General features: G+C 45.1%; 1 protein-coding gene across 4 annotated transcripts; it reads right to left on the bottom strand.

Annotated features, from left to right (window-relative positions):
• Window positions 1-1712: 1712 nt before the first annotated feature.
• On the bottom strand, window positions 1713-23600 carry LOC149852669 (butyrophilin subfamily 1 member A1-like). 4 transcript variants are annotated; one of them, XM_090029319.1, is made up of 11 exons: window positions 23308-23600; window positions 22212-22358; window positions 21110-21308; window positions 20164-20511; window positions 17890-18171; window positions 13103-13207; window positions 11879-11899; window positions 8345-8365; window positions 6206-6226; window positions 5317-5343; window positions 1713-2693 (listed from the first exon to the last, which is right to left on the bottom strand). In XM_090029319.1, exons 2-11 carry the CDS (start codon window positions 22332-22334, stop codon window positions 2173-2175), a joined length of 1668 nt encoding a protein of 555 aa, XP_089885445.1. In that variant the 5' UTR covers window positions 22335-22358; window positions 23308-23600; the 3' UTR covers window positions 1713-2172. The 4 variants fall into 4 exon arrangements, with proteins under 4 accessions (XP_089885445.1, XP_089885446.1, XP_089885448.1 ...); XM_090029320.1 differs by having other exon boundaries at window positions 17890-18138; XM_090029322.1 differs by having other exon boundaries at window positions 21110-21227.
• Window positions 23601-25130: the final 1530 nt, after the last annotated feature.

Genomic DNA, 25130 nt, shown 5'->3' with positions numbered 1-25130 from the left:
AAGCAGTGGCAGTCAATACTGCCACCCCTCCCTGCTGCCAAAATCCCAAGCCCCACACAGTAGGTCAGAGCCTGAACATGGCTCTCCCCCTGCATGGCTAGGTTTGGGCCCAGCCACACCTCCTTCTCTCTGCAAGGCTTGCTCTGGGCTGGGTGATCCCCGCTTCTCCACCCCAGCCCCCATCTATGCAGCCAGACAAGTGGCCCAGAGCCAGATTGGGTCCACCAGCTGGATCCAGCCTGCAGAGGCTCCAGGCACTACACATCCATCCCACTGAATAAAAAGTTTGAGCACCACTGCTCTATCACATCCCCACCTCAGCCTTCTTTCCAAACTGAAGAAGCCTAATGCTTCAGTTTGTTCTGGTATGGCATCTGCTCCACCCCCTTGATCATCTTTGCTGCCCCTCTCTGTACCTTTTCTAATACCACTACGTGGTTTTTGAGATGTGGAGAACAAAACTGCATGCGGTAATCAAGATGGGGGAGCAGCATTAATTTATATAGTAGCATAATAATGTTTTTCATTTTGTTTTTATTTTCCTTCTTAATAATGTCCAGCATTTCCTTGCCCTTTTTTGGTGGCTGCTGTGCACTGAGCCAATGGTTTTAGCAAACTATCCCCAGTGATTCCAAAGACTCTTTCCTGAGTCATAACAGATAGTTCAGTGCTCAGTGTTGTGTATATGTAGTTAAAGGTATTTTTCCCTATATGCACTACTTTGCACTTGTCAACACTTTTTTCTTTACTTGCATCAGCCTCTGGACATTTTGGTGGGGGGGGCATTTTTATTGTGCTCTAAGGCTGGGGGAGTGGGGCAATTTAATTAGAGTGGCTCCAAGAGCTGCTCTAATTAAAGCACCCTCAAAATCTCATGTATCAGCATCCCCGTGCTTCAAAATGGTGGCGGGGTGTTTTAACTAAAGTTCGTCAAATGAGCTTTAAAGTGCTCTGCTGCCATTTTGAAGTACAGAGACACTGATACATGAGACTTGGAGGCTGCCTGGAACCTGGTAATTAGGACTGAGTCTTCTCCAATGATCTGTAATTACAGCAGTCAGAGCAGCCTTCCAACATGTCAATAGTCACCTATTAACTTGGAAATCTTTATTGTAGCACAGCTTACCTGGAAACCTAGGATGAGGTTTCCCATGCTTTTGTTCAGCAGCTCTACAAGACAGGAAACATGAGAAAATATTTGATTTCCCCCAAAAAAGGGAGAATGTATCAATGCACAATCCACTTTCATGTCTTTCTCAGCGTGTATAGTGCACAGTTAACTTTCGCTGCTTAGAAGAGTTGCATCCTAAATTCTTACACTTCGAAGACTCTGGCCACACATATTAACACAGCTTGCTGTAGCAGTCCTGGAAGATTATCTGCACATTTTAAAAATTTTTCCAGCTTTAGAGCTTTGGGTTTATAAAATATAAGGAACGCCAAGCTGACAACTGTCCAGTGATATCTGGCTTTCTTTCCACACAGCAGTGCCTGCAAGCCTATCAGTTTGCCATATGATATTTTCCCAATGATACAACCTGTTCTGGCCAGTGAGAAACCATTATTTGAAGGTACCTGCTTCTTCCGTCTCCCTCCCCCACACACACAAAAAAAAAAAATCACAAAAAGGGAAAGAGCTAAAGACCACAAAACCAAAAAAAATTCCATTATATTGATCAAAAATAATTTTATCTACCATGAACGCAAGGAAATCCAATCATGTGAAAAGACTGATAGTTTAATAACAAGAAAAAGGGTCAACATTTAAAAATAATCACATGTAAAGTTTCACCTGTCATGTTCTAGGAGTTTAGATAGGTGACAATACATGTCACTGTCAGATTCAAGTGCATTTACAAATTTCATGGCCCCCCAGCCTTTGGCTTTCAACTTCACTGTTTTTCACCCCATCCTCTCTGGTTTCCCATCATTTCTGTCTGATCCTATAGGCTGCCAGAGTCCTCCAAAGCCAAGAAGGGTGTAACAGATGGGCTACGGGCTTGGCTTCTCCATCTCCATCACTTCCTGTTCTGTATGACATGACACTCCAGAAGCCCAGAACGGATCTTCCAGGGTCACCGAGACAACATGGTTAAAAGTCTTCAAGAGAGAGATGACCATGACTGAGAGTGCCTGATTTAGAGGTCTTCTCTGGTCCATTCCCCATTTGTCTCAGTGGCACAGCTGGAGCTGGGATCCAGCTACCCCCAACCAGAGCCAGGGGCGGATTCCCTCCCTAGTGAATGAGACTGATGGGAAGGTGAAGATTGGGTCCTCAGTATCAGCATCGAAAAATGCCACGCACCCCCTCTCAATGTCTAAAAACACCCGCATCCTCCTGGGAACCTGGTTCAGGGACAGGGGTGTGGGACAAGGGGCAGTGAGAGCCTGGCATCGACCTCCACATTGCTCCACAGCCCAGATCCCCTCCTCAGTGTTAGGGCCAGTCAATGCGTTCCTCTTCACAGATGCCCTGGCAATGCCCGCTGCCCAGAATCGTCCCTCAATCACCTCCACCTCCCAGTAGTGTCTTCCTGAAGTGAAGACCTCGCAGCCCAGCACACAGGACCATGAGTCAAATCTCTTAGGATTGTCAGGCACATTCTGCTGTGTGTCTGCCCGTCTCACATTTTTCCTGTCCTCAGACAGGATGAGAAATGAATTTGCAGTGTCAGGATCCACAGTCAGATTTTCTGTAGAGGGAGAGAAAAGCAGTGCATCAGCGGCAGGGCTTATCCCTGGGGGAGTATTTGATCAATTCAGAGACAGAAGCAGCCCCAGCTGAAGGGTGAATCAGGAAGTCTCCCTCCTACAGGACAAAGTTAATTCATCCCTTGTGGCCAGAGGCGGGTCAGTGACAAAAAGAAATGATCAGGTGGGCAAGGGCTGGGACTCAAAATCGTTCCTCCCAGTTTCATTCCAGCACCCACCTGTCCTTGAAGAGGGGCTTAGAGACCCTGAGGTTACAGCGGAGCCCCAGAGGAGTGTAGTCATGTTGTCCCCATCATGCATCTCATCTCCCCTCACAGTTTCTTGCCCCACCTTACAATCTCATTGTATTTCACCTCCCCACTTTCCAGGTTCTAGTGACCCCGTTCCCTTAATGGTACTTCCACACCAAGAAAGCCACAACACAGAGGTGCTGGAAACTCGGTGAAGAAATAGCCCACGTGGCACAAAGATTTATGATGGCCCAGATTTTGCTGCTAAAAAGCAAATCCAGTTTCCCAGATGTCTGAGGCACAAAAGAAAAGAATACCTAACACTGTGATAAAGGAGAGTAAGACAACATGCACACAAAATGCCAAGGATTTCATGGTGTAAAAAAGAAACACAGTGGGTACATGCATGGACAACTGGTGCCACCTTATCCGGGGGGGCAGGTGCCCCCCCCAGTGACAAGTCAGCAACCGGGGGGGTTCCCCCGCCACGGCCAATCGCAGGATCCCTCACCCCCGCAGCCGATCGCAAAGTGGCCGATCACTGTGGCTGCTTCCAGGAGAAACCATGGTGGTCACAGCCAGTCAGGGGGTGCACCAGCACTCTCAGGGGGTGCACGTGCACCCCCATGCACCCCCTACATGTCGCCACTGGGTACACATTTGGAGAAATGCAATAGATGACAGACTGAAAGAGAAAGACAACAGCTGGGAGGCAAATGTGTGAGTGGGGGGGAGAAATTCTTTTTTTTTTTTAGGCTTCTAAGTGGCATGGGGTTTTGATCAACTATGTAGCATTTTGACACTTACATTTCTCAGCAATGAGCAGTTATAGTGACACATACATAGCTGAGACATATGGAGTCAGCTACACCATAGCCTCATATATGTTATGCCATGTGCATAAACCACTTGTGGACACTCTGTGGAGTCCAAGGTCCCAAAAGTGATCAGCCTCAAACTCACTTGTTAGTTGGCCCAACCCTCACAAAGAGCAGATGTTACACCAGTGGTTCTCAACTTTTTTCAGCTCAAGGCACCTCTCATTAGACTTAAAGTATCCCTCAGAAAATGCCAGTTGTAAGCTTTCACTCATTTTTTGACTACAGAAAAATAATAGAACAATTCTTCTGTTGAAAAGAACTCGCAAAAAAGCACAAGTCCGAATATTTTTACACTATAGATTCCTTTTTGAAATCACCCCAGAGCACATGTAATAGGCACCCAAATAAGACAGAGATTCTTGTAGAAGTTCTGGGAAGGGACATTGTCAAAAACCTTTTTAAAGCTCAATACATGCTGTCAACTTGTTCAGAGAAGCACTCCTTCAGTGCTCCTGCTTATGTCCTCCCTCTCCTCGCTCTTCCTAAGCATTCTTCAATAAGAAATTCCACAGACTGTGCTCTCCCTGGGTCTTTCTTTCAGGCCATGGCCTTGAACCTATGGCCTCAGCCCGGTCAACACAGCTACTCTTCCAAGTCTACCATTCCGCACCAACCACCCAGACAGGGCAAGGTTTGTCTGAAACCTCTAGCAGATCCTAACCCTCTGCCCACTCCCTATCACCCGAGTGCCCAGTCAGGGTCAGCTGACCTTTCATTTCTCCTAGATAAGCCCCTGCACAGGAACAGGAAATATCTGGACAAAGGATTTAATTTGATCTCTTTTGCTGTTCCCTCTGGTCTGTGCTCTGACTCTGCTGTCTCCCTGATCTCCCAGCTTTTCAACTTGGTTTCCTCCCTGACCCCACTCTCTGCCTCATCTCTTTGCTTTCTGGCTCAGCTTAGTCCTAGGTCCCGCTCTCAGACTGACCTCCTGGCTTGTCCCCAGATTCTGTTCACCCTTCCTGACCCTCATTGGCACCTCAATCTCCAAGTGGCTGCAGACTTGGTTGCCGACACCCCAGCAAGACTCCTTCCTGGCTCTCCATCCCTCCATGTAGCTCTGATTCTGCCCCATGTTTGAGCTTACATAGGTGATGAGCTATCTGCAGGGTATTCCTGTGAAATGACTGTGTGACCTTCCTCCTTCTGAGCAGCAGCTGGTGTTTGGCCACATGGGATCACAGGAAAGCTTCTGAAAATAGTGCTGAGCAGCCAAACCATTAACTAGACCCCTTCTGAGTGTTTTTCTACTTCTCCCTCCCAGATTCTCCACTTCCTTCAACCACTTTACTCTCATTCTATGGGCCCCCAGTGAGATGGAAACACACTACTCCCCAAAATAAATAATTTGGCCAAAGAGCCCATAAATCTTTTCACCTTAGTGAAGACATGTTCATGACCCAAACTCTTAGAGTTTGAGTGCATAAAAAAAGTAAACCAGAAATCTTAGGAAAAAGAGCTTTTGATGTTGATTCAGTCTGATCTTTCATTACCTGGGCGGATTGCACTTTTTCTCCATTCTGAAAGCAAACAGAAAAGCAGGGATGAAAACATTTCCGAGCAAATGCAATAGTAAGGGGACTTTTAAATGAAAAGCGGCTGCTAAACTGAATTTAGGCAAGACCAGAGTGATGCTGTACAGAAATGGGGCAACATGTTGAAGTACTAACTGGGTGCATCTACCCATGCACGGTAACATAGGCTACTGCACAGTAACCAAAAATTACTGAGCAGTATGGGCATGTGTCTATATGTGTGCACCTGTGCTGTGCAGTAACAATGAGGACTTATGCCAACTTGGGCATAAATTTGCTACCTGCATGATGCAGGTAACAAAATTATGGTCAAGCAGTTACTGCACAGTAAGGCACACGTAGACACCTTACTGTGCAGTAATCCTGTTTGTATAGACTGACTTGGGAATAATTTTAGTCCCAAATTGGTCCACACACAGTGTTACTGCACTGTAATCTGCGCATGTGTAGACGCTGGCATAAAAACCACTTGCCTGGTCATCTAAGTGTCCAGTTTTCATCATCTATTTGTATGCATTCATCTACACATACAGGCTTATGTGACCAGAATAGAGGAGCAAAATTCCCATGTAGATGAATGAGACTGAACACTTATGAATAAAAAGGGAGCAAAATGCCACCGTCATCCCAGTGAGAATTAAACTCAAAGTGCTGATGCCTTCTGATCAGCAAGAACCACAAGCAGAGGTTTTGTTCAGAGGGGGAAGAGCTAAATGCTCCATGAAGTCTCTTAGAAGTTATGTGCAGTGTGTTCTGATAGCACACTGATGGGCAGCAAGATAACAGTAAGAGGCAGAGAGATTTAAGAGCACAGAAAATACAACATTAGAAAAAGAGAAAAACTCACCAATTTCTCGTTGAATCTCATCTGAGTAACATGCAAACAAAAAAAAACCCATATAGGTAGGGATATGGACACACATAACACTTAGAATGGTTTAAATGTGGTTTAAACCTGAAGATACAGGGTACATATACACCAATGTGGACGCTGCTCCAATGTGCTGCACTTACAGAGCATCAGAGAAGACTTGATTAATCGAATTAATGAAGATGTTGAACAATCCCCCAAGACTCTCTCCTTGGACCCATATTGTTCAACATCTTCATTAATGGTGTGGACATTGGAGTCAGAAGCGACTGGCCAAGTTCACCAAACTTTGGGGCAAAGCATCCACACCTGAAGACAGGAGGTGATCCAGGCTGACCTGGACAGGCTCAGCAAATGGGCGGATGAGAACATGGTGGTGTTTAACACTGAAAAATGCAAGGTTCTCCACCTGGGGAGGAAAAACCTGCAGCTTCCTTATAGGCTCGGCAGTGCTGCACTAGCTAGTACTAGGGAAGACAGAGACTTGGGGGTCATCATTGATCACAAGATGAACATGAGCCTGCAACGCAACGCTGCGGCTAGTAAAGTGACCAAAACGCTGGCTTGCATCCATAGATGCTTCTCAAGCAAATCCCAGGACGTCATTCTCCCCTTGTACTCGGCCTTGGTGAGGCAGCAGCTGGAGTACTGCGTCCAGTTTTGGGCTCCACAATTCAAAAAGGATGTGGAGAAGCTTGAGAGAGTCCAGAGGAGAGCTACGCGTATGATCAGAGGTCAGGAAAACAGACCTTACGACGAGAGGCTGAGAGCCATGGGACTCTGGCCTGGAAAAATGCAGGCTCAGGGATGATCTGATGGCCACCTATAAATTTACCAGGGGTGACCACCAGGATCTGGGGGAACATTTGTTCACCAGGGCGACCCAAGGGATGACAAGGTCCAACAGTCATAAACTACTGCAAGACCATTTCAGGCTGGACATGAGGAAGAATTTCTTTACTGTCCAAGCCCCCAAGGTCTGGAACAGTCTGCCAGCAGAGGTGGTTCAAGCACCTACATTGAACACCTTCAAGAGTAAATTGGATGCTTATCTTGCTGGGATCCTATGACCCCAGCTGACTTCCTGCCCTTTAGGTGGGGGGCTGGACTCGATAATCTCCCGAGGTCCCTTCCAGCCCTAATGTCTATGAAATCTATGAATCTGCCGAAGCATGGCAATTACCATGCTCCAGCCATTCTCTCTGTCTCATGTATCAGCACCCCAATGCTTCAAAATGATGGTGGGGGTGCTATTTTGAAGCACAGGGATGCTGATATGCAAAGCACTCTAGGCGCTTTAATTAAAGTGGATGCATTCCCTGGAGCATGTGTATAGATGCCCATATATGCCTGTTAATCCAGTTTGGTGCCTCCTTGAATGGTTCAAAAGTGTACCTGGAAAATCAAATACTGTTTGAATCAGTTCATTTTGAACTAGTTCACTGTTATGTGGGCACAACAAAACATTCAATGGGCACAGGCCTCATCAGTCCTCCAGCCAACCCACTCTTCCTCACTCTGCATTTCCCCCTTCCTCCCTGACGGATGCCACTGACCACTCTGATAACACAGCCAGAACTCTATTGCCCTCCCCTTTTCCTGGTTGTTGGACTCTATTAATATGCTCCCTTGCATTGCTTGTTAAATAAAAGCTATCTCTCTAACTACCAGGTGGGCCTAATTGTCCCAAGGTTTGACTCACATCAAAACAGGCTTAGCAGTCATTTATACACATCACCCTTCCTACTTGCATTTTTGCTCCTCAGCTGGTGACCAGCAAGAGTATACTTCCTGGCCAGTATATCCCTGGAATGACCCAGAATAATCCTATGGATTCATATAGCCATATCCCAGGAAAACACGTCAGTACATTTTATGTTACATACTTCAAAGGTATTGAAAGGAAGACAGTGGAGGTGTGTGTCTGTAGGATCCCAGACAAAATGCTTTGTCCCAGATGCATCATCTATTTACAGTCTCAGTATACACATAATTATCATAAGGAAATTTATGCTGATATTTTGTGGCCCTTTAATATAAATAAAAAAGCTATAAAAATAGCAGAATTAAGCATAGTTAACTTCATAAAAGAGGCCCAATTAGAAAAATACTTACAGATTTTCTGGAGATGTGTTCCTAAAATAATTATGTAAATAGAAAAAAAAAATAGAAGTTAGTTTGGAACATTTTAATTTGATGCTGACTCAAACGACTGTTTTTATTTTAAATAGTCCTAGCAAGGTAAATGATAAGCATTTTATTCATGTTTGGCTAACCATGTGAATTCATTACAGTTAAGTGACAAAAGAAATTTTGTTGCCATTAGCAAAGGATGTGAAGGATCCCAAGAAGGGTTTCTACAAGTATGTCAGCAACAAGAGGAAAATCAGGGAAAGTGTGGGTCCCTTACTGAATGGGGGAGGGAACCTAGTGATGCAGAAAAGGCTTAAGTACTCAGTGCCTTTTTTACATCAGTCTTGACAGGCAGGAGTAGCTCCCAGACTGCTGTACCTGGCAGCATAGTTTGGGGAGAAGGTGAGCCACTAACAGTGACAAAAGAACAAGTTAGGGACTCTTTACAAAAGCTAGATGTGTACAAGTCCATAGGCCCAGATACGATACATCCAAGAGTGCTGAGGAATTTGGCCAATGCAATTGCGGAGTTGCTGGCCATTATTTTTGAAAACTCATGGCAATTGGGAAAAGTCCTGGGTGACTGAAAAAGGGCAAATATATTGGCCATATTTAAGAACGGGAAGGAGGTTCTAGGGAACTGCAGACCAGTCCCTGGAAAAAATTATGGAGCAGGTCCTCAAACAATCCATTTCCAAGCACTTGGAGGAGGAGGAGGTGATTAGGGACAGTCAGCATGAGTTTGCCAAGGGCAAGTCATGCCTGACCAACCTGATTGCCTTCTATAATGAGATGACTGGCTGTGGAAGCAGGTGGGCCAGTGGATGTGACGGCATATCTTGACTTTAGCAAGGCTTTTGATATGGTCTCCTGCAATATTCTCACAAGCAATGAGCCAAGGAAGTACAGGTTGGATAAATGGACTTTTTGCTGGGATCCTTTGACCCCAGCTGACTTCCTGCCCCTAGGGCAGGGGGCTGGACTCGTGATCTTCCAAGATCTCTTCCAGCCCTAATGTCTATGAAATTTCTGTGAGACTGCAAGGTGGATAGAAAGCTTGCTGCATCATCAGACTCAGAGGGTAGTAATCAATGGCTCAAAGTCTAAGTGGCAACTGGTATTAAGTAGAGTGCCCCAGGGGTCAGTCCTCTGGCTGGTTTTGTTCAATATCTTCATCAATGATCTGGAAGATGGGAATGAAGTGCACCTTCAGCAAGTTTGCAGGTGACACTGAGCTGCGTGGAGCAGTAGATATGTCAGAGGGTAGGGCTAGGATTCAGAGTGACCTCAACAAATTGGAGGACTGGACCAAAAGAAATCTCACGAAGTTCAATAAGGAGAAGTGCAAAGTCCTGCACTTAGGACAGAACAATCCTATGCACTGGTACAGGCTGGGGACTGACTGGCTGGGCAGCTGCTCTGCAGAAAAGGACCTGGGGGTTACAGTGAACAATAAGTTGAATATGAGCCAAGGGTGTGTCCTTGTAGTGAAGACGGCTAAACATAGCAGGGTGGATTGCATTAGTCAGAGTGTTGCCAGCAAAACAAGGGAAGTGATCACTTCCCTCTGTTCAGCACTGCTGAGGCCACATCCGGCATTTTTACATATGCTCTCAGAGGCCGGGGGGTGGGGTGTTGTGTTTTAATTAATGAGCTGCACTAATTAAGAGCTCCCAAGTAGCACATGTATCAGCATCCTCGCACTGAAAAAGATAGTGGTGTGTTTTGAATTAAAGCTTAGTTAACAAGTTTTGGTTCAAAATGCCCCACTGGCATTTTTCATTTTTGCTGTTCCCATAAATGGGTGGTAAATGCAGGAGACTGTCCATTACATGCCCTGATGCCAAGGGGCACTGTCTGCGGCTCTGCACCCCCCCTACACCTCAGCCCATGCCTTACAGATGGCATCCATGGTGACATTGTGTTCCCGGCCTAGAGCCAGGCCGTGCTTAGCATCACTGTCAGGCCTCTTTCATAGGCACATTCACACTGTTCTCCTCTCACTGGGGCCCTTAGCACTCCACCCCCTCTCGCAGGGTCTCTTTCTCGCATCGAGAACTTGTTCCACCCTGTTCCCTCTTGAAGCAGCTTCCGTAGGCCATAGACTTTATCTGTATCATGCCTTGGGTAGCAGACATATAGCCTCTTGGGCCTCTCCTGCAACCCTCACCTGGGTAGTGGCCAGCCAAGTTCCTGACCTGGGCCAAGCTTGCCCTGGCCCCTCCTGGGGCAGCTTTACATAAACATATGAAAACATACACTGGTCCCTCAGCCCCACTTACAGGGCTCCCAGCCCTCTGTCCCCCTTCACTGGGGCGCCACACTTCTTTCAACTAGCTCTCCAGGGGGTTGGCCCATGTGCTGCCCTTCAGGCTGTCCCATGGCCCTACTCAGCACGCCCCCTTGGGCTGCCCTTAAGGCTGACCTTCAGCCCTACTCAACCCTCTTCTGGGCCCTCACTACCACCCCGTCTCTGGGGTTACACAACTATCCCCTCCTTTTGGACTCTGGGGTTGCCCTCCCTGGTGGAGGTTCGGGTGGTCACAGCTGTGCCTGGCCCCTCCTGGGTCTTACACCGTCTTTGGGGTCAAGTGGCCATAGCCATGCCTGGCCCCTTGTACCCACAGTGTTGTGGGGGCTAGGGGTAAGGCATCCCAACCCTCCTATCACCGTGGTGGTAACTGGCTGGGCATTTTCCACATCACCAGGAGCCCCACCAGGCCACCCATCCCTGGCAGGGTGCAGATTTAGGTCATGCCCAAGACCATGAGCCTCCAAACCAGCCCCATAAGCTCCTTCCTTTACCTCCGAGATGTATTATACAGCCTTTCAGCCAGGCAATGTTTCTGCCTAGCCTGCCAGCAGCAAACTGCTGTGTTTATACAGACCGCCAGTGGTTTAAAATGAATGCCGCAGTTAAGCACCTGCTGGCTGCTTGACTCAGCCCTTAAAGTGGCAGGCACTGCAAGTGCACTGCCACAGAAGGAGAAAACCGAGCAATGCCTGTATCTTGTCTTAAAAATAAAACAGCAAAAATATGAACTATGATTAAGAAGGGTATTATTATTACTACTACTGTTATTATTGTTGTTGCTGTTTCCCTTGGTTACACAATTAAAAGATCGGCTTCTTTATAGATGAAATTCACCAATGGCACAAGGAGGTGTCAACAGACACTATATTAATGAAGAAATCTGATAGTGATTTTACTAACTGAAACAAGGGAAGGTGGCATTCTCTCTTTCTCTTACATATTATGTGTCTACATTTCACTAGCTTATCGCTACTAGATAAAAGGCAATACAGTAAGGCTCTGGTGCCAGACAATTTATATACAAAAGCTCTATTTATTGCTTTTACATTTTTCATACCAAGACTTAATGTGAAAGTTTCATTCTCAACTCATTTTTAATTCAATTTTAAAAATCCTATAAATAAAATAAAACACATTAAAAGACTCTCCCACTGAACTGTCCCACTGTATTGTTAGTTGAAAAGAAACATAATGACACTTACCAATCTCTTCATTAAGTTTCCCTAAACCAATTGAAAAGAGTAGTGATTAGTATTAGGAAGGGCAGTTGTTTATTATGGTTAAAGGAGTGAATTCTCATGGATGAAAGGCACCTTTGGTCTGAAGAGATGCACATGAGGCACACAAAAGTATTGGCATAATTAACACAACTTGATCATTTCCTGCCCTTAATACAAAGATAAAAAGTCTCAGGTTTTAGTTAATGTAAAGAACAAATAATTCCTCACCAAATAAAGCAAAGCACACAAGCATCTTTGTGAGGATTCAACATCTGTGTAAGAGATTTACTATTCATTTGAGAGAAAGAGACACTCGACCAACTTAGTGTCCACCCCAGTAAAGGAGCTAATATCTGCACACGTAGACTGGGAGTAGAAATACATCCCATTTAACAGTCTCATCTGCCCATTCTTGTAAAATGGAGCTAGGGTGAACTAACTTCACATATGAGCTTTTTTTTTTTTTCTTGTGGTGGTGTGACATCAAAATAATTGACAGAGGTTTCACTCTCTTCTACTGGAATAAAAGTAGATATGCATAACTGTTAAATATGAGGCATGCTGCCAAGGGCAGTGGAAACATGTAGAGGGTGCACGGGGGTGCATGTGCACCCCCAGAGAGTGCTGGGGCACCCCCTGTCAGCCAGCACTCCCCACTTAAGTGACGGGCGGGGAGGCAGGCAGGAGTGCTGGTGTCCCCCCTGCAAGCGCAGGCCAGAGACTGGGGCACCAGGAGAAGCACCATTGGTACTTCCAGGTTGGCATGATAAGCTGCAGGGGAACCTGCCCCCCCAGGGTTGCTGACTGGCCTCTGGTGGGGCACATGTGCCCCCTGACTCAGGAGGCACCAGTCACCTCTGTGAAGGAGTCTGTGATAGCAACCAGATTCCTTGTCTAGGTTCCTGAAGGGTTTGCACTCTGTCTGCTACCACACGAAAAAGCTGGACCTAGCACATCTTCACTGTGAATGTCACGCATGCCAGCTGAACAAAACGAACACAGGTGTGTTAACACGTGCTACAATTGCATCTTCATCTTGCTGTGTGAGCTTGCCCTTCGTATAGAATTCCTTACCTGGGCTGTTTTTGCAGCAGAAAACCTATAAATATGCTTAGACTGATGAAAAATCCCATTTTTACCCTTTAGTGATTTAGCAGATGAGACAGCTCTTGTCAAATAAAATATTTCCCTCCCGTCGATAGTTACCTCTCATTCTGAAGAGACAAGCTGCTAGGATCATGAAACCAAACAAAACCACAAGGCTTCCACACAGCGCCACCATCCAGGGATTCGCCCTGGGGAAAAAGGCATCTGAAAAGCAAAATGACAGAGACTCACATTCATCTGCAATAATGAGAAAAGTTAAATGCGTTTATTCCATAGATATATGTAAATTGCTCTCAGTCTGAGAGAAGGGTGTCAGTCGGACCCCCTCAGCACTGGACCTTACACCAGGAAACAATTTGCCTCTCAGTGCTCAGCAACATTTAGAAAAGCCAGGGAAAGTATCATATTATTTTGAAAATCCAATTTTTCTCCCAAATATTTAAATTCAGCCAAATATTTATGCAGAAATTTGCCTATTTATAATTTTTAAATGTTTGCATCAGGTTGGGGTTCAAGACTGTCTGAAACTTCCTCCATGCTCACTGATTTATTTACATTGATGCTCTCCTCTCTTTTATCATTCAGTCTTGTCTAAGTATCCCAGCTACATAGCTTGTTCAGAGAAAAATAGCACTGGCCAAAATCCTTGCCTTTCAAGCACTTATGGACCATCACAGCTACAGCATCATTCTTACACTACCATTCAATCATTCTGAAATGTATTCACCGGCAGGCCACAAAAATCAAGTTGCATCAGTTTAACCACATTTATTCACAAACTGCCAGGTCCTGTTTCACTTACTAAACATGTAAATAAAGATTACCTGCCATTTAGTTGTATAACTCTCTTTGTGTGCTTCTATTTCTCTCAATTTAGTATTTTCAACACAGGCCTTCGTGCATTAGCCAACATCTGCAACATCTGTGGCCACTGAATATATACAGAGGGATCTAAAATGGCTGCAGAAGCCACCTACATCTCAGAGCAGCGCTGCTGTGCCCCTGTGAGTGTCTAGCAGCTGAGTGGACCTGAGTACCCTGAAGAAAGTTATGCCAAAACCATGAGTAGCAAGATTTAGCAGCTGCCATACTGCTTTACAACCAGTCTTCACCTGGCACACATATAAAGGTCCCTGGGAGCCACAAGCAGCAGGTGGGAGAAGTGCGAGCCAGCCAATGTGAACCAGGCAGCTGACGGAGAGCCCAGACAGAAGTAGGGTAGGTAGAAATGCTGTAAGGACCAGGGTGTGAGAGAGGAGACTGGAGACTAGAGGAGAGTAAAGGGGACCTGAGAAGGACCTAGAGATTAATTAAGGACAACTCAGGTAGGCAGCCTGGAACAGGGAACATGGTGAGGAGATCAGGAGGGAGGCTTCATGATGCCTGAGTGACTGAGCACTGGATAAGGGAGCAGGGTGGGACCGGTTTGGGAAAACTAATAGAGGGATGACCAGTCACTTGCTGCTAAGAAGGAGCCCCAGCCCTTGGACCCAGGCACAGGTAGGACCCAGGCCTGGTGACAGGCCCAGCCACACAACACCTCCAGGGAGCTAGCTACATCAGGTTTTATTGACTCACACCGTTAGCCATCACTTTTTCAACATGCTGCAATTCAACTCGGAGGTGTTCATTACACCAGCTTAGCCCAGGGTACTGAAGAAACTGGAAGGAGAGCTCTCAGAGCCCTTGTCAGCAATATTGATAAAGTAATGTGAGATGGGTGATGTCCCAGACAACTGGAAAAGTGTCAACACGGTGCAACCTTGATCACTCATGCCCTTGAAGGTCTGGTGAGGCAGCTATACATGCGACTGGGCCTGTTGCCACAGCTGAGCACGGAGCTGGAGCCTGGTGCCGAGGTTCCCCCTGAGCAGCAGGTTGCTGACAGATGGCCAGTGCCACAGAGTGCAGGAGCACGTCCTTGCCTGTGGAGGTGCCTAGGAACTTCGCAATCCAAAATGGAGGTGTTTCAAGCATTTCTTGTCTGCTGGAGCAAGGCCAGCCTGGATTGGAATTTAGATGCCAAAATTCAAGCTGAGTCTGATGTAATGCTTATATAACTCATGTAAGTCTAGCCCTTAATCTGCATTTTATACAACAAATAATGAACTGGTGGGTTAAGTGAATAGTCCATCAGCGTTTCTTTGAGTGGAATTTTGTTTCCTCTTTCATGTCTAAGTGGCAGCTTTCTAGATGCTTATCTGGCTGGTTGTGGCCCCCCCTTTACACACTGGTTGCATAAACCTGCACAAGCAGACTATGCACGCATGCAATGTCAGCACAGGAGTTCAGGAAAAATAATGTAGAGAGGAGGACTGGTCAGTATTTTAGCTTCAAAAGTTAAATGTTTAGAGCATGAGCCTAGAAACCCAGGGACCTGGATTTTAGACCCCTGTTGCCCACATCCTGACAAATGTGCACATGTGGTTTGTGGTTTCATAGTTTCATAGTTTGTAGGGTCGGAAGGGACCTGAGTAGATCATCTAGTCCAACCCCCTGCCATGACAGGAAAGAGTACTGGGGTCAAACAACCCCAGCAAGGTGTTCATCTAGCCTCCTCTTAAAGACCCCCAGGGTAGGAGCCTGCACCACTTCTCTTGGAAGTTGGTTCCAGATCCTAGCCGCCCTGACCGTGAAGTAGCGCCTCCTGATATCTAGCCTGAAACTACTGTCTGCCAGCTTGTGACCGTTATTCCTGGTTACTCCTGGCAGTGCTCGGGGGAACAGTGACTCCCCCAGTGTCTGCTGGTCCCCCCTGACTAGTTTGTAACAGGCCACTAGATCCCCCCTCAGCCTTCTCTTGTGGAGGCTGAACAGGTTCAGGTCCCGTAGCCTCTTCTCATAGGGCCTGCCCTGCTGCCCCCTGATCATATGAGTGGCCTCCTCTGGACCCTCTCCATGTTGTCCACATCCCTTTTGAAGTGGGGCACCCAGAACTGGACGCAGGACTCCAGCTGTGGCCTGACCAGTGCCACATAGAGGGGGAGGATCACCTCTTTGGACCTGCTCGAGATGCATCTGTGGATGCATGCCAAGGTGCGGTTGGCCTTCCTGACTGCATCCCCACACTGCCGGCCCATGTTCATCTTGGAGTCAGTGATGACCCCCAGATCCTTTTCCGCCTCCGTGCTGAGAAGAGGGGAGTTCCCCAACCTGTCGGTATGGTGTTGGTTGTTCCTCCCCAGGTGCATCACTTTGCACTTGTCAGTGTTGAATCCCATCCTATTCTCATCCGCCCACCCTTGTAACCTGTCTAGGTCCAATTTTAGCCTGTTGCTTCCTTCCCACATCCCCCCACATTTTAGTGTCATCAGCAAATTTGAACAGGGTGCATTGTACCCCCTCCTCCAAGTCACTGATGAAGATGTTGAACAGTACGGGCCTGAGGACCGAGCCCTGGGGGACCGCACTGCCCACATCCCTCCAGGTTGAGAAGGACCCATCCACCACCAGCCTCTGGGTGCAGCCCTCCAGCCAGTTGGTGACCCATTTGACTGTGTGGGTGTCAACACCACAGTCCCCCCAGTTTCTTAATGAGAACGGGGTGAGAGACGGTGTCAAAAGCCTTCCAGAAATCCAGGAAGACTATATCCACTGCTATCCCTGCATCTAATGATTTAGCGGTGTCTCAAAGCAGTATGAGGCACTGCAAACTGCACACAGTGCATATGCACCTGTTTTCCCCACTGCTAATTAGCAGTGCAGCAGGGTTTTTGACTCTGGGAAATCCAGTGTGCACCACCAGAAAGAGAGCCTGACCCACCAGAGGCACGTTCTGGCTGCAGGACAGGCTCCAGGGAGCTGGCTCAGCATCACTACTGCCCCAGGAGGCCTCCAGAACTCCAGGTAAGGCTGCTGGGGCCAACACGTGCAGGAGCATGCCCGAGGACAAATAGCAGCGGCACAAATATGTGCCACTGCTATTTGTCTCATGTGAAACACAGGCCCTTGCACATATGCTCTTGTTGGAATGCACCCAGAAGGTTCAAACCTGCATCTCCCTCACTTTCCACTACTGTGCTCCAGTTTCTACACCATAGGTTAGGTGTTATGCAGGTGCTCTGATACTCCTCTTGGAGAGCTGAGCCATAGCCACTTACAGTTCCTTCCTTTTTCATGTCCTCGTGACAAGGTATTTGTCAGAATTCACAGATTCATTGGAATCAGAAAGGGCCACACCATGAGCGCTTCTGCTTTGGCCTCAAACTTGTAGCCTCTGGGCTGCTAATTTGCACCTTAGCATCTGCGCCACCCCAGCCTTCCACCACTTCCAATTAGTAGTCATTGAATAAAATGAGTAGATGGCAGTGCAAGGGGTGAAGCTAATACCGCATTGAGAGTAAGACTCCAGGACAGGGCCCCCTGCTTCCTTTCCCCCGCCCCAGGTCTAATAGATACCAGTTATGTGTTTCTGGCCACCTACATTCTGGTACCATAGGAGCAGTTCTGTATCCACAAGGGACATGCTTATATAGCCCCTTACATGTCTAGCCAGTGTATAACCTACAAAACAAGCCCAATCTATATATGCCCACCTAAGTGCCCACATTTGCTGGGAAAGAGTTGCTACCTGTGCATGAGTGTTTTTGGGAAGTTATGTGGGTAAAAACTGTTATTTAGGCACACAAAGGGAAACAGATTTTCATTCTTTGTTCTGTTCATTAAGATAGTGCTTTAGAAAATTCAGAGATATTTTTACATGGAATTTAAAACTTCTGATAGACTTCAAAGTCACAATTAATCAAAATGGATGAACACTGGCCCGCAGGAATAACAGCCTCCCATCCTCCCTTCTTGCTTACAAAAACACGTACATGAATGTTGTTTTTGTTTGGTTGTGCTTTGCTTTCCTCGGCATTTCACTTTGTTTCTGGATGGCAACTGACCTGAAATATAAACTGCTGATTCCTTCTCTTGATTGACGAAGTTGTTCCTGATGCAACAAGACAAGTTCTGGTTTGAATGATGTTTTATAATGATTGACGTTTCTGTTTCGAACAGGCCGTCCCCCTTTTGGGATTTTATTTCAGAAAGTGATGGTAACTGTTGCCCACTGGCATGTCTCCACAGGACTTCGGGTGCTGGGTACCACCCGGCCGATCGACAAACAACTCTGATCCCTCCATCCTGGTAATCTTCAACAGAAATAAGAGGAGCAGAGCCTAAACCTAGAGGAAAAGTGGGTATGTTGCTGTAAAATCCATGATCAACTTTTGTAGAGTCCAATTGACCCGAGGTGGGGGGGTGGAGGGGGGGGCGAGGGGCAGACAAGGAGTGGCTGGAGTTGGGGAGCAGGACTGGACCTAGAGTGATGGGAGTTGGGGCAGAGTGGGACCGGACCCAGAGCAGTGTGGAGGGGGGCATTGCCAGACCCAGGGTGGCAGGGAGGGCGGGATGGAGCCAGACCCAAAGCAGCAGGAGTCGGCGTGAAGTGGGGCCTGACCGGGGGGGGTACAGCAGGGCCAGATCCAGAGCGATGGGGGTGGGGCCAGTGCCAGACCCAGAGCATCAGAAGGTGGCGGGGGGAGCGGGGCTGGACACAGAGCAGCAGGATGCGGCCTGGATGGCGGGGCGGGGGGGCACACAGGGCTCTGTCCCTGCCTGCCCACTCCCCTCATTCTTGACAGCAATTTGTTAATATAGTTATAGCGTCTTTACTAAAATAGGTTTTTTGAAAGAATGGGAATATGGGATACGTCATTGATTTAAATGGTATAAAATCAACAGTACAAAGAGCCAGGTAATGCTCTTGGAAGAAGAGAACCAAAAAATGCTGAAGTAAGCTGTTAGCTTGAACCTTTGAAATGGCTGATGAGATGATGAACTTTGATGTACTCATCAATTTCCCAGGTTGAATAAGGGGACACAGTGTGATGCAGCTGTGAACGTGTCATTCAACCCTAATAGGACATCTGAGTCCATGTATTTCCAATAGAGACAGCAAAGTATTAATAGCATTGTACAGTCCCTATTGAGCTCTCAGCTGGAATACAGTGTACAATTCTGGTCATGTGTTCAAGAAAGATGAATGTCAGGAAGAGACGCCATGAAGATGATTAGAGGAATGCCAATAAAATGGTTAGGGGAATGAAACGTTCCTTGTACAAGAACACATGAGAATATTTTGGCTCATTTAGTTTTGCAAACTGAAGGCCAACAGTGATATGTTTGCCCTCTGTAAGTACAGCAGGCAGGAAAGCACAAGGAAAGAAAAAGAACTAAATAATCTAAACATTAATGTTGATGCAAGAAAAAATGGATATAATCTAGTCACAAATAAATATGGGCAACAGGTAAAAATAAATTTCATAAGCAAAAGGCCAACCAAGAGCAGCCTTCCTTTTGGAATAGTGGGGGCAAAAAAAACACATTTACAACAAGGTTCAATAAATGAATAATAAGAATTTTATGATGTTTTCCCTGAAAAAGCAGGGGACTTGACTCAGAGCCCTAGGAAATCCCATCTAGTCCTTTGTTTGTAAATAAATCTCTCTGGCTCCATGTACAGCAGGGGTGGGCAAAATGCAGCCCGGGGTACAGATGCAGCCTGCCAAGCCATTCGATCTGGCCTGTGGGGCCCCTAAAAAATGTAGAAAATGAATATTAATCTGCCCTGGGCTGCCTGTCATTCGGCCCTCAATGGCTTTCCAAAACTCAGTAAGCGGCCCTCTGCCCAAAACAGTTGCCCGCCCCGATGTACAGTGTCAGAGCAGTACAAGATAAGTGCCCAGCCTCATTTAACAGTTTCCCCCTGAATGGTGCCCGGATTCTACCAAGCAAATCATAACATTTGACTTTTACCCAAGCTTAAAACAACTAGGGCAACAATCAGAAGCCTAAATGACCTAAGTAATTCTATCTAAGTTACAGATCTTAGAAATTAAGGTATGCATTTAAAGCACATGTTTATCAAGATGTCTGAGGCCACTGGAGATTACTTGGGGGCAAGGAAGTCCCTTGGCCGTTCTGAGACTGTACATGCTAATATTTGGAAAAATCGGAAAGATATTTTCTAAAGTGTGATTATAGTTGCTGACTAATATTTAGCTAGTGCGTGTTACTGTAAAATCATTCAAGTACAAGTTACATAAAATTGACATATTAGGAAAGAAAAAAAGTCTGTATACCATACAAAGATAATAGGGACACAAGTCACTGACCTGCTACCTCCAAGTCCATTTTAATTTCTGCATGAGAAGTATCACCTCGAATAAAACAGCGGTATTCCCCTTCATCTGAGCGTGTGACGTTGAGGATTCTCAAGGGGACACTTCCATTTGCCATGCCGTCTTTCAGAAGCGTCGTCCTTCTCTGATATTCTTGTATCTGGTTTGTATAGTGATCTTTCCCATTGTGATACAGGTGCACGTATTTATCAAACGCGGACCGGAACCATCTCACTTCCATGTTCTGAGCGTTCATATTAGGGGCCAGGTGACAAGGTAACACAATTTCCTGCCCCACAATGGCAGTGACTGGCTGACCAGGTCCAACAGCTGTAAACTGGGCTGTGAAATATGTCAAAACAGAGGTAATATAAATACAGGGAGAAAGTATACATTTCCAAAAAGTCATCATGAGACATGTCAAGCTAGGAACATTTCTATCCAAACTGACAAATTTGTGGGGGGATTGGAAACAAAGAGTGTCAGGCAAACTTAACAATTTTACCTGTAATCTTTGATTCTACTTGTAAGCTTGATAATTCTACCTGTAATCTTAACTGTAGGCATAGTTAATAGCGCTATCTTTAATTTTGATGATTCATCCCTGCTTGGGATGGAATTTCCAAAGGGAAAGAGGTATTTTTATCTGTTTTGTTTTATTTTATTTTTATTATTCCTTCTCTTCAACTAAGTTTTTGAGAAGACACTGGGTCAAAATGCTATGTTTTATATAGACTATGATAATGAGGGACTGTGATCAAATGAACAAACAGATATGGCTGACTGGGGAACACCCTTCTTTTTTATATCAGACTTTTTTAGAACTTGCGGTTGCTTTTGTTCAGTTTTCTATGAAAGACCAGAACCAGTAGATTTCTAACTAAAACAACTTACTTTATAAGTAGCAGCAGAAAACATATTGAAGCAATGGGCTTCCTACCTGATTTTGCCGGATGAATTTTCAAGGTGATACAGAAAATGATTAAAACATGAAGCAAGTTGCTTGGTCCAGAGATATGGCATAATAAGAAAGTCATCTTCTGCATTGTACTGTGAATCTGAAAGCCCAAAGGGAGAGGAAAAACCTCAATCTGATGAGCACAAATCAATGATTCCATACATTGTATGGATGAAGATGGCTGGAAGACAGCAGATAGTACATGTAAGACAAAAAGGATGTACACAGTAAACCGAGTAAGCTATGAAGCAAAAGCAACCACTGAAACCCCAGCCCTCCTTTATTAAAAATTATGTGGTGAATAAAAAAATACTGTAGGCCTTCCACATTTTACTACTGTTGTGTTGTTGTAGCTTTAATGGTCCAGGGAATATGTAAGAAGCAAGTTTTTTAGGGGATAATATCTTCTATTGGATCAATTGCAACTAAGTGGTGCACACAGTTGCAAGCATCTCTATCACATTTTGAAATGGGAATTGATTCCAATCATACAGCAAAAAAAAAAAAGGAGGGGAGAGAATTATAGAATAAGTATCAACTTCTGCTTTTTCCATTGCATTCCCAGTGATTTATAGGGTAAATCAAGACATAATATACAGATCTATTGTATTCAGAAGGAAGGGGTTTTGAACAACCATGATCTTACAGCAAGGAAAAGAGACCTTGAAAACACTGTTTTATTTTAAAAAGCACTTATTTTGATGTCAAAAATTAAAATTGTATTTTTCTCATTCTTTCTTGGATTCGTCCTCTTTTAGCTCTTCAAACTCCTGCTAGCAATAAATAAAGGATGAATTAGTTTTCCTTTTTCTCTTTCCTTTTCCCTCTTTGTAACTTCAACTCTTGTGAAATCACTCTAGATTCCTAAACCATATCCAGCACTGGGCAGTTAAAGGGGTAAAGGGAAAAAAAATAATTCTGTGATTTTTGTGCAAACTGGTAAATGCTTTTGAAATGTGCAATGCAGGAAAAAGAAAGGAGGAAAAAGGGAGCAAACAAACCAGCTGGCATCATTAATGTTTTGCACCTAGTCTCTGGAACCAAAAAAAAAAAAGAGAAAGAACAGAACAATTTCAATACTTACTCCAAAATGCCTCCCAATTTCCCTTTCTTGGGGCTGGAAATGATGTCTAGGTGTTTGTCTGCTTATTCCATTCTTTGAATAAACGGGTGGAAAATAATTCTGTATTTCCTGGTTTTCAGTCATTTAAATTTGGTGAGCTCCCACATTCTGGAAAGGCACACAACAGTGATGATGAAGTGGAAATGTCAGCATAGTTGGAGATTTCAGAAATAATCTAGCCTGTCCTTCTGCATAACTCCAGTCAGAGAATCTCACAGAGGAATCCATCTATTACAAACCCATCATTTGCATGTGAACTATAGCATAATTTTTTACAAAGATAAATTCTTTATTTAAAGACTACAGATGAGAACAAATCCAGCATATCGCAGGCAAATTGTTCCATCTGATAATTTCCTTATATGAACAATTCACATTTTCTGAATTTCCAGGATTGTGTCTTTTCTTTAATGGATTTCATTTTTCCTCCATTTTGGACAGGGAAGAGGCATCCCTGATCAAAAAGCTCTTCATCTCTTACTTGGGAAGATTTTACTCAACTGACTTCCTTAAGTCTCTCGCTGTGAACCATATTTTCCTGGCTTAAGTCATTCCTGTAGCATTTTTCTAAACCCTGACAAAACCCAGTAAATCCACTCAATTACTGCCCTTGCTTAGTTTACTCATGACCATGCCATGATTCACCCTGTTGTTGTTGTTGCCATAGCAAAACAGATGAATGAAGCTGAGTGACTTACACAGGATGTGGAGGCATAGAAACACCCAGTCCCTGAGAAGGATCTGAACTTTTGCACTGTTGGTCCTGTGTCTATCTACGCCTTACATAGGCTGTACTTGATCCAGCATCTGCTTTGAGACATGACCAAGCCAAAATCAGAGCGGGTCCACATTCAGTAGGATATATATTTGTTTCCTTTGCTGTGGATAGTTTCTTAAATGTATTTTATTGCACATGTAATACATTATTTACATAGAGAATAAAAGAAATTATTACAGGATTTTTTAGGCTTTGTATAAATAAATGATCTATCAAAAAAGCGGTGTCTATTAGAGTTCAGTTACATAAAAGGCAGCAAAGCAGTAAAACCTCACTTACCCACACGTTCCCTTGGGGAAGTTGTATGATCTTGAGGCTGTGCCAGCTCATCAAATCTTATAGTCAGCTTTGCCAAGTCAGTTGTTATCTCGAGTTACATGTTTGAAATATAAACTCGCCATTGATCATCTTGCACGGCTAATTTTGGGCATAAAAAGGACCTCAGGATTTGATCAGAGCCTTTCCTTAAGTTTTTCGAAGAACTATCTTTTTGTTCCAAACGAATAAATGTGTTATTTTTCTTGCTGAGCTGCAAAGTGAAAGCAACAGCAAGAGGAAATATAATGCAATTTTCAAACAAAAGAGAATCATGTCAGAAGAGGAGTGTTTTCCCTTAAAGGAACAGCATTTGTGATGAGCCAGAAAAGTCAGATGGCAGTAGGGTGACCACCTTTTCAAAATGGTAGGGTGGGAAACATACCTGCCTCTCCCGCCTACCCCCACCCCACTCATGCAAGCTGGAACATTGCCAGACTGCAAAAGGAAACCCAGCATTTCCCGTGGTTTTCCATGGCAAATGGAAAACCCAGTTCCCTGCATGACACTGTGAATCCGGGAAAAATGCCTTCCCAGAGTTTTGCAGCCCGGGACTGGGACTTGAGGTTCCCATTTTGGGATTTTCCTGCCAAATTAGAAATGGGTGGCCACCCTAGATGACAGGCTGAAATAATCAAGTATCCCAGCTTACTTGAATTTAGTAGTGATATAACATTAATAGTGATTCATGTCTAATCCTCTTTAGAATAGAAGTTCCCTAACAGATTACTGGCAACAGTAGTAACTATGCATTGCTGAACTGTAGTTTAGCCATAATGGCTATGGCACCTGAAGATAGGAACCTAGATATTTTGTGTTGAGGGGTTTCGCAGCATGCCTCCGTGTGGTATCTGAAGTATGCAAGATACTTGAAAGGCAGAGAAAATTATTCCATGCTCATGCAAGTAAAACTGCTTCTGGTATATGAACTGGCTCATTTAGTACCCATGGGGATCGCTCTACCCTGCATTAGAGTGGTATGTGTAGACAAATCGTTCTCAACCTGGATGCAGTGGCATCACTAGTGGCACCACTGTTTGCTGCTGCCACAGTCAGGTTAAACTGCCCTGTGGGCATTTCTTCCTAGCAGGGGTCTGCAGAGGTAGACCAGGAAGTGGCTTCAGGAACAGGCATTACTGCCTGTGTTAAGCTTATAATAAAATAGGTAAGTTGAGACTTTAGAACAGTGATTCTCAACCAGGGAACCATCACATTCGGGATGGTTATGAATCTACCAAGGTTGGGAACAATGGCTACAGACACACCCACAAGCAGGGGCAGATCCAGATGAAATCAGGTAGTGCAATTGCACCCTTTTTTGATTCCTGTTCCACCTAGAGTTTAAAATCAACTGCCTGACAGTGGAAGCAGCATTTCTATTCAGGCATCGGTAACAGAGACAATGGAGATCATGGCTTATATAATCTACCTTAACTTCTAAGCTCTCCATTCTGCAGGTGTTAATGATCCTCTCTCCTTGTAATGGTATTTAATGGTTCCACTAATCAAGATAGCCATTGTTTTGCAATTCTGATGTCTGCTAGCTGCCCCTGGTAATGTAGCTCCTATTTCACAGCCCTGGAGGGTGCTTTCAACTCTAGCCAAAAACATTAACTCGGGTGTAGACATAATCTTCAGTGAAGCACTGGATGCACTGTCTGAAAGAGATATACATTTAGAAGAGACACTGAAAAAGAGCATCAGAGAAGCCCAAATCTTGGCTGGCTGGAAGATTTAGTATTATCCTGAATGAAACATTGGTTGGTAATGCTTGTAGGTAAAACCCA

This window comes from Crocodylus siamensis, chromosome 15, assembly GCF_052110815.1.
Source record: "Crocodylus siamensis isolate JL-2025a chromosome 15, ASM5211081v1, whole genome shotgun sequence".
Lineage (NCBI taxonomy): Eukaryota > Metazoa > Chordata > Crocodylia > Crocodylidae > Crocodylus > Crocodylus siamensis.
The sequence above is the reverse complement of the archived record's forward strand: the minus strand, read 5'-3'. Positions and strand labels throughout refer to the sequence as shown.

Coding starts and splice junctions, on each gene's coding strand:
- LOC149852669 (XM_090029319.1), bottom strand. CDS start 22,334: ATGACTGAAAACCAGGAAATACAGAATTATTTTCCACCCGTTTATTCA. Junction 6,227..8,344: donor AACACATCTCCAGAAAATCT/GTAAGTATTTTT, acceptor CATGTTACTCAG/ATGAGATTCAACGAGAAATT. Junction 2,694..5,316: donor AAAAAGTGCAATCCGCCCAG/GTAATGAAAGAT, acceptor CTCCCTCTACAG/AAAATCTGACTGTGGATCCT.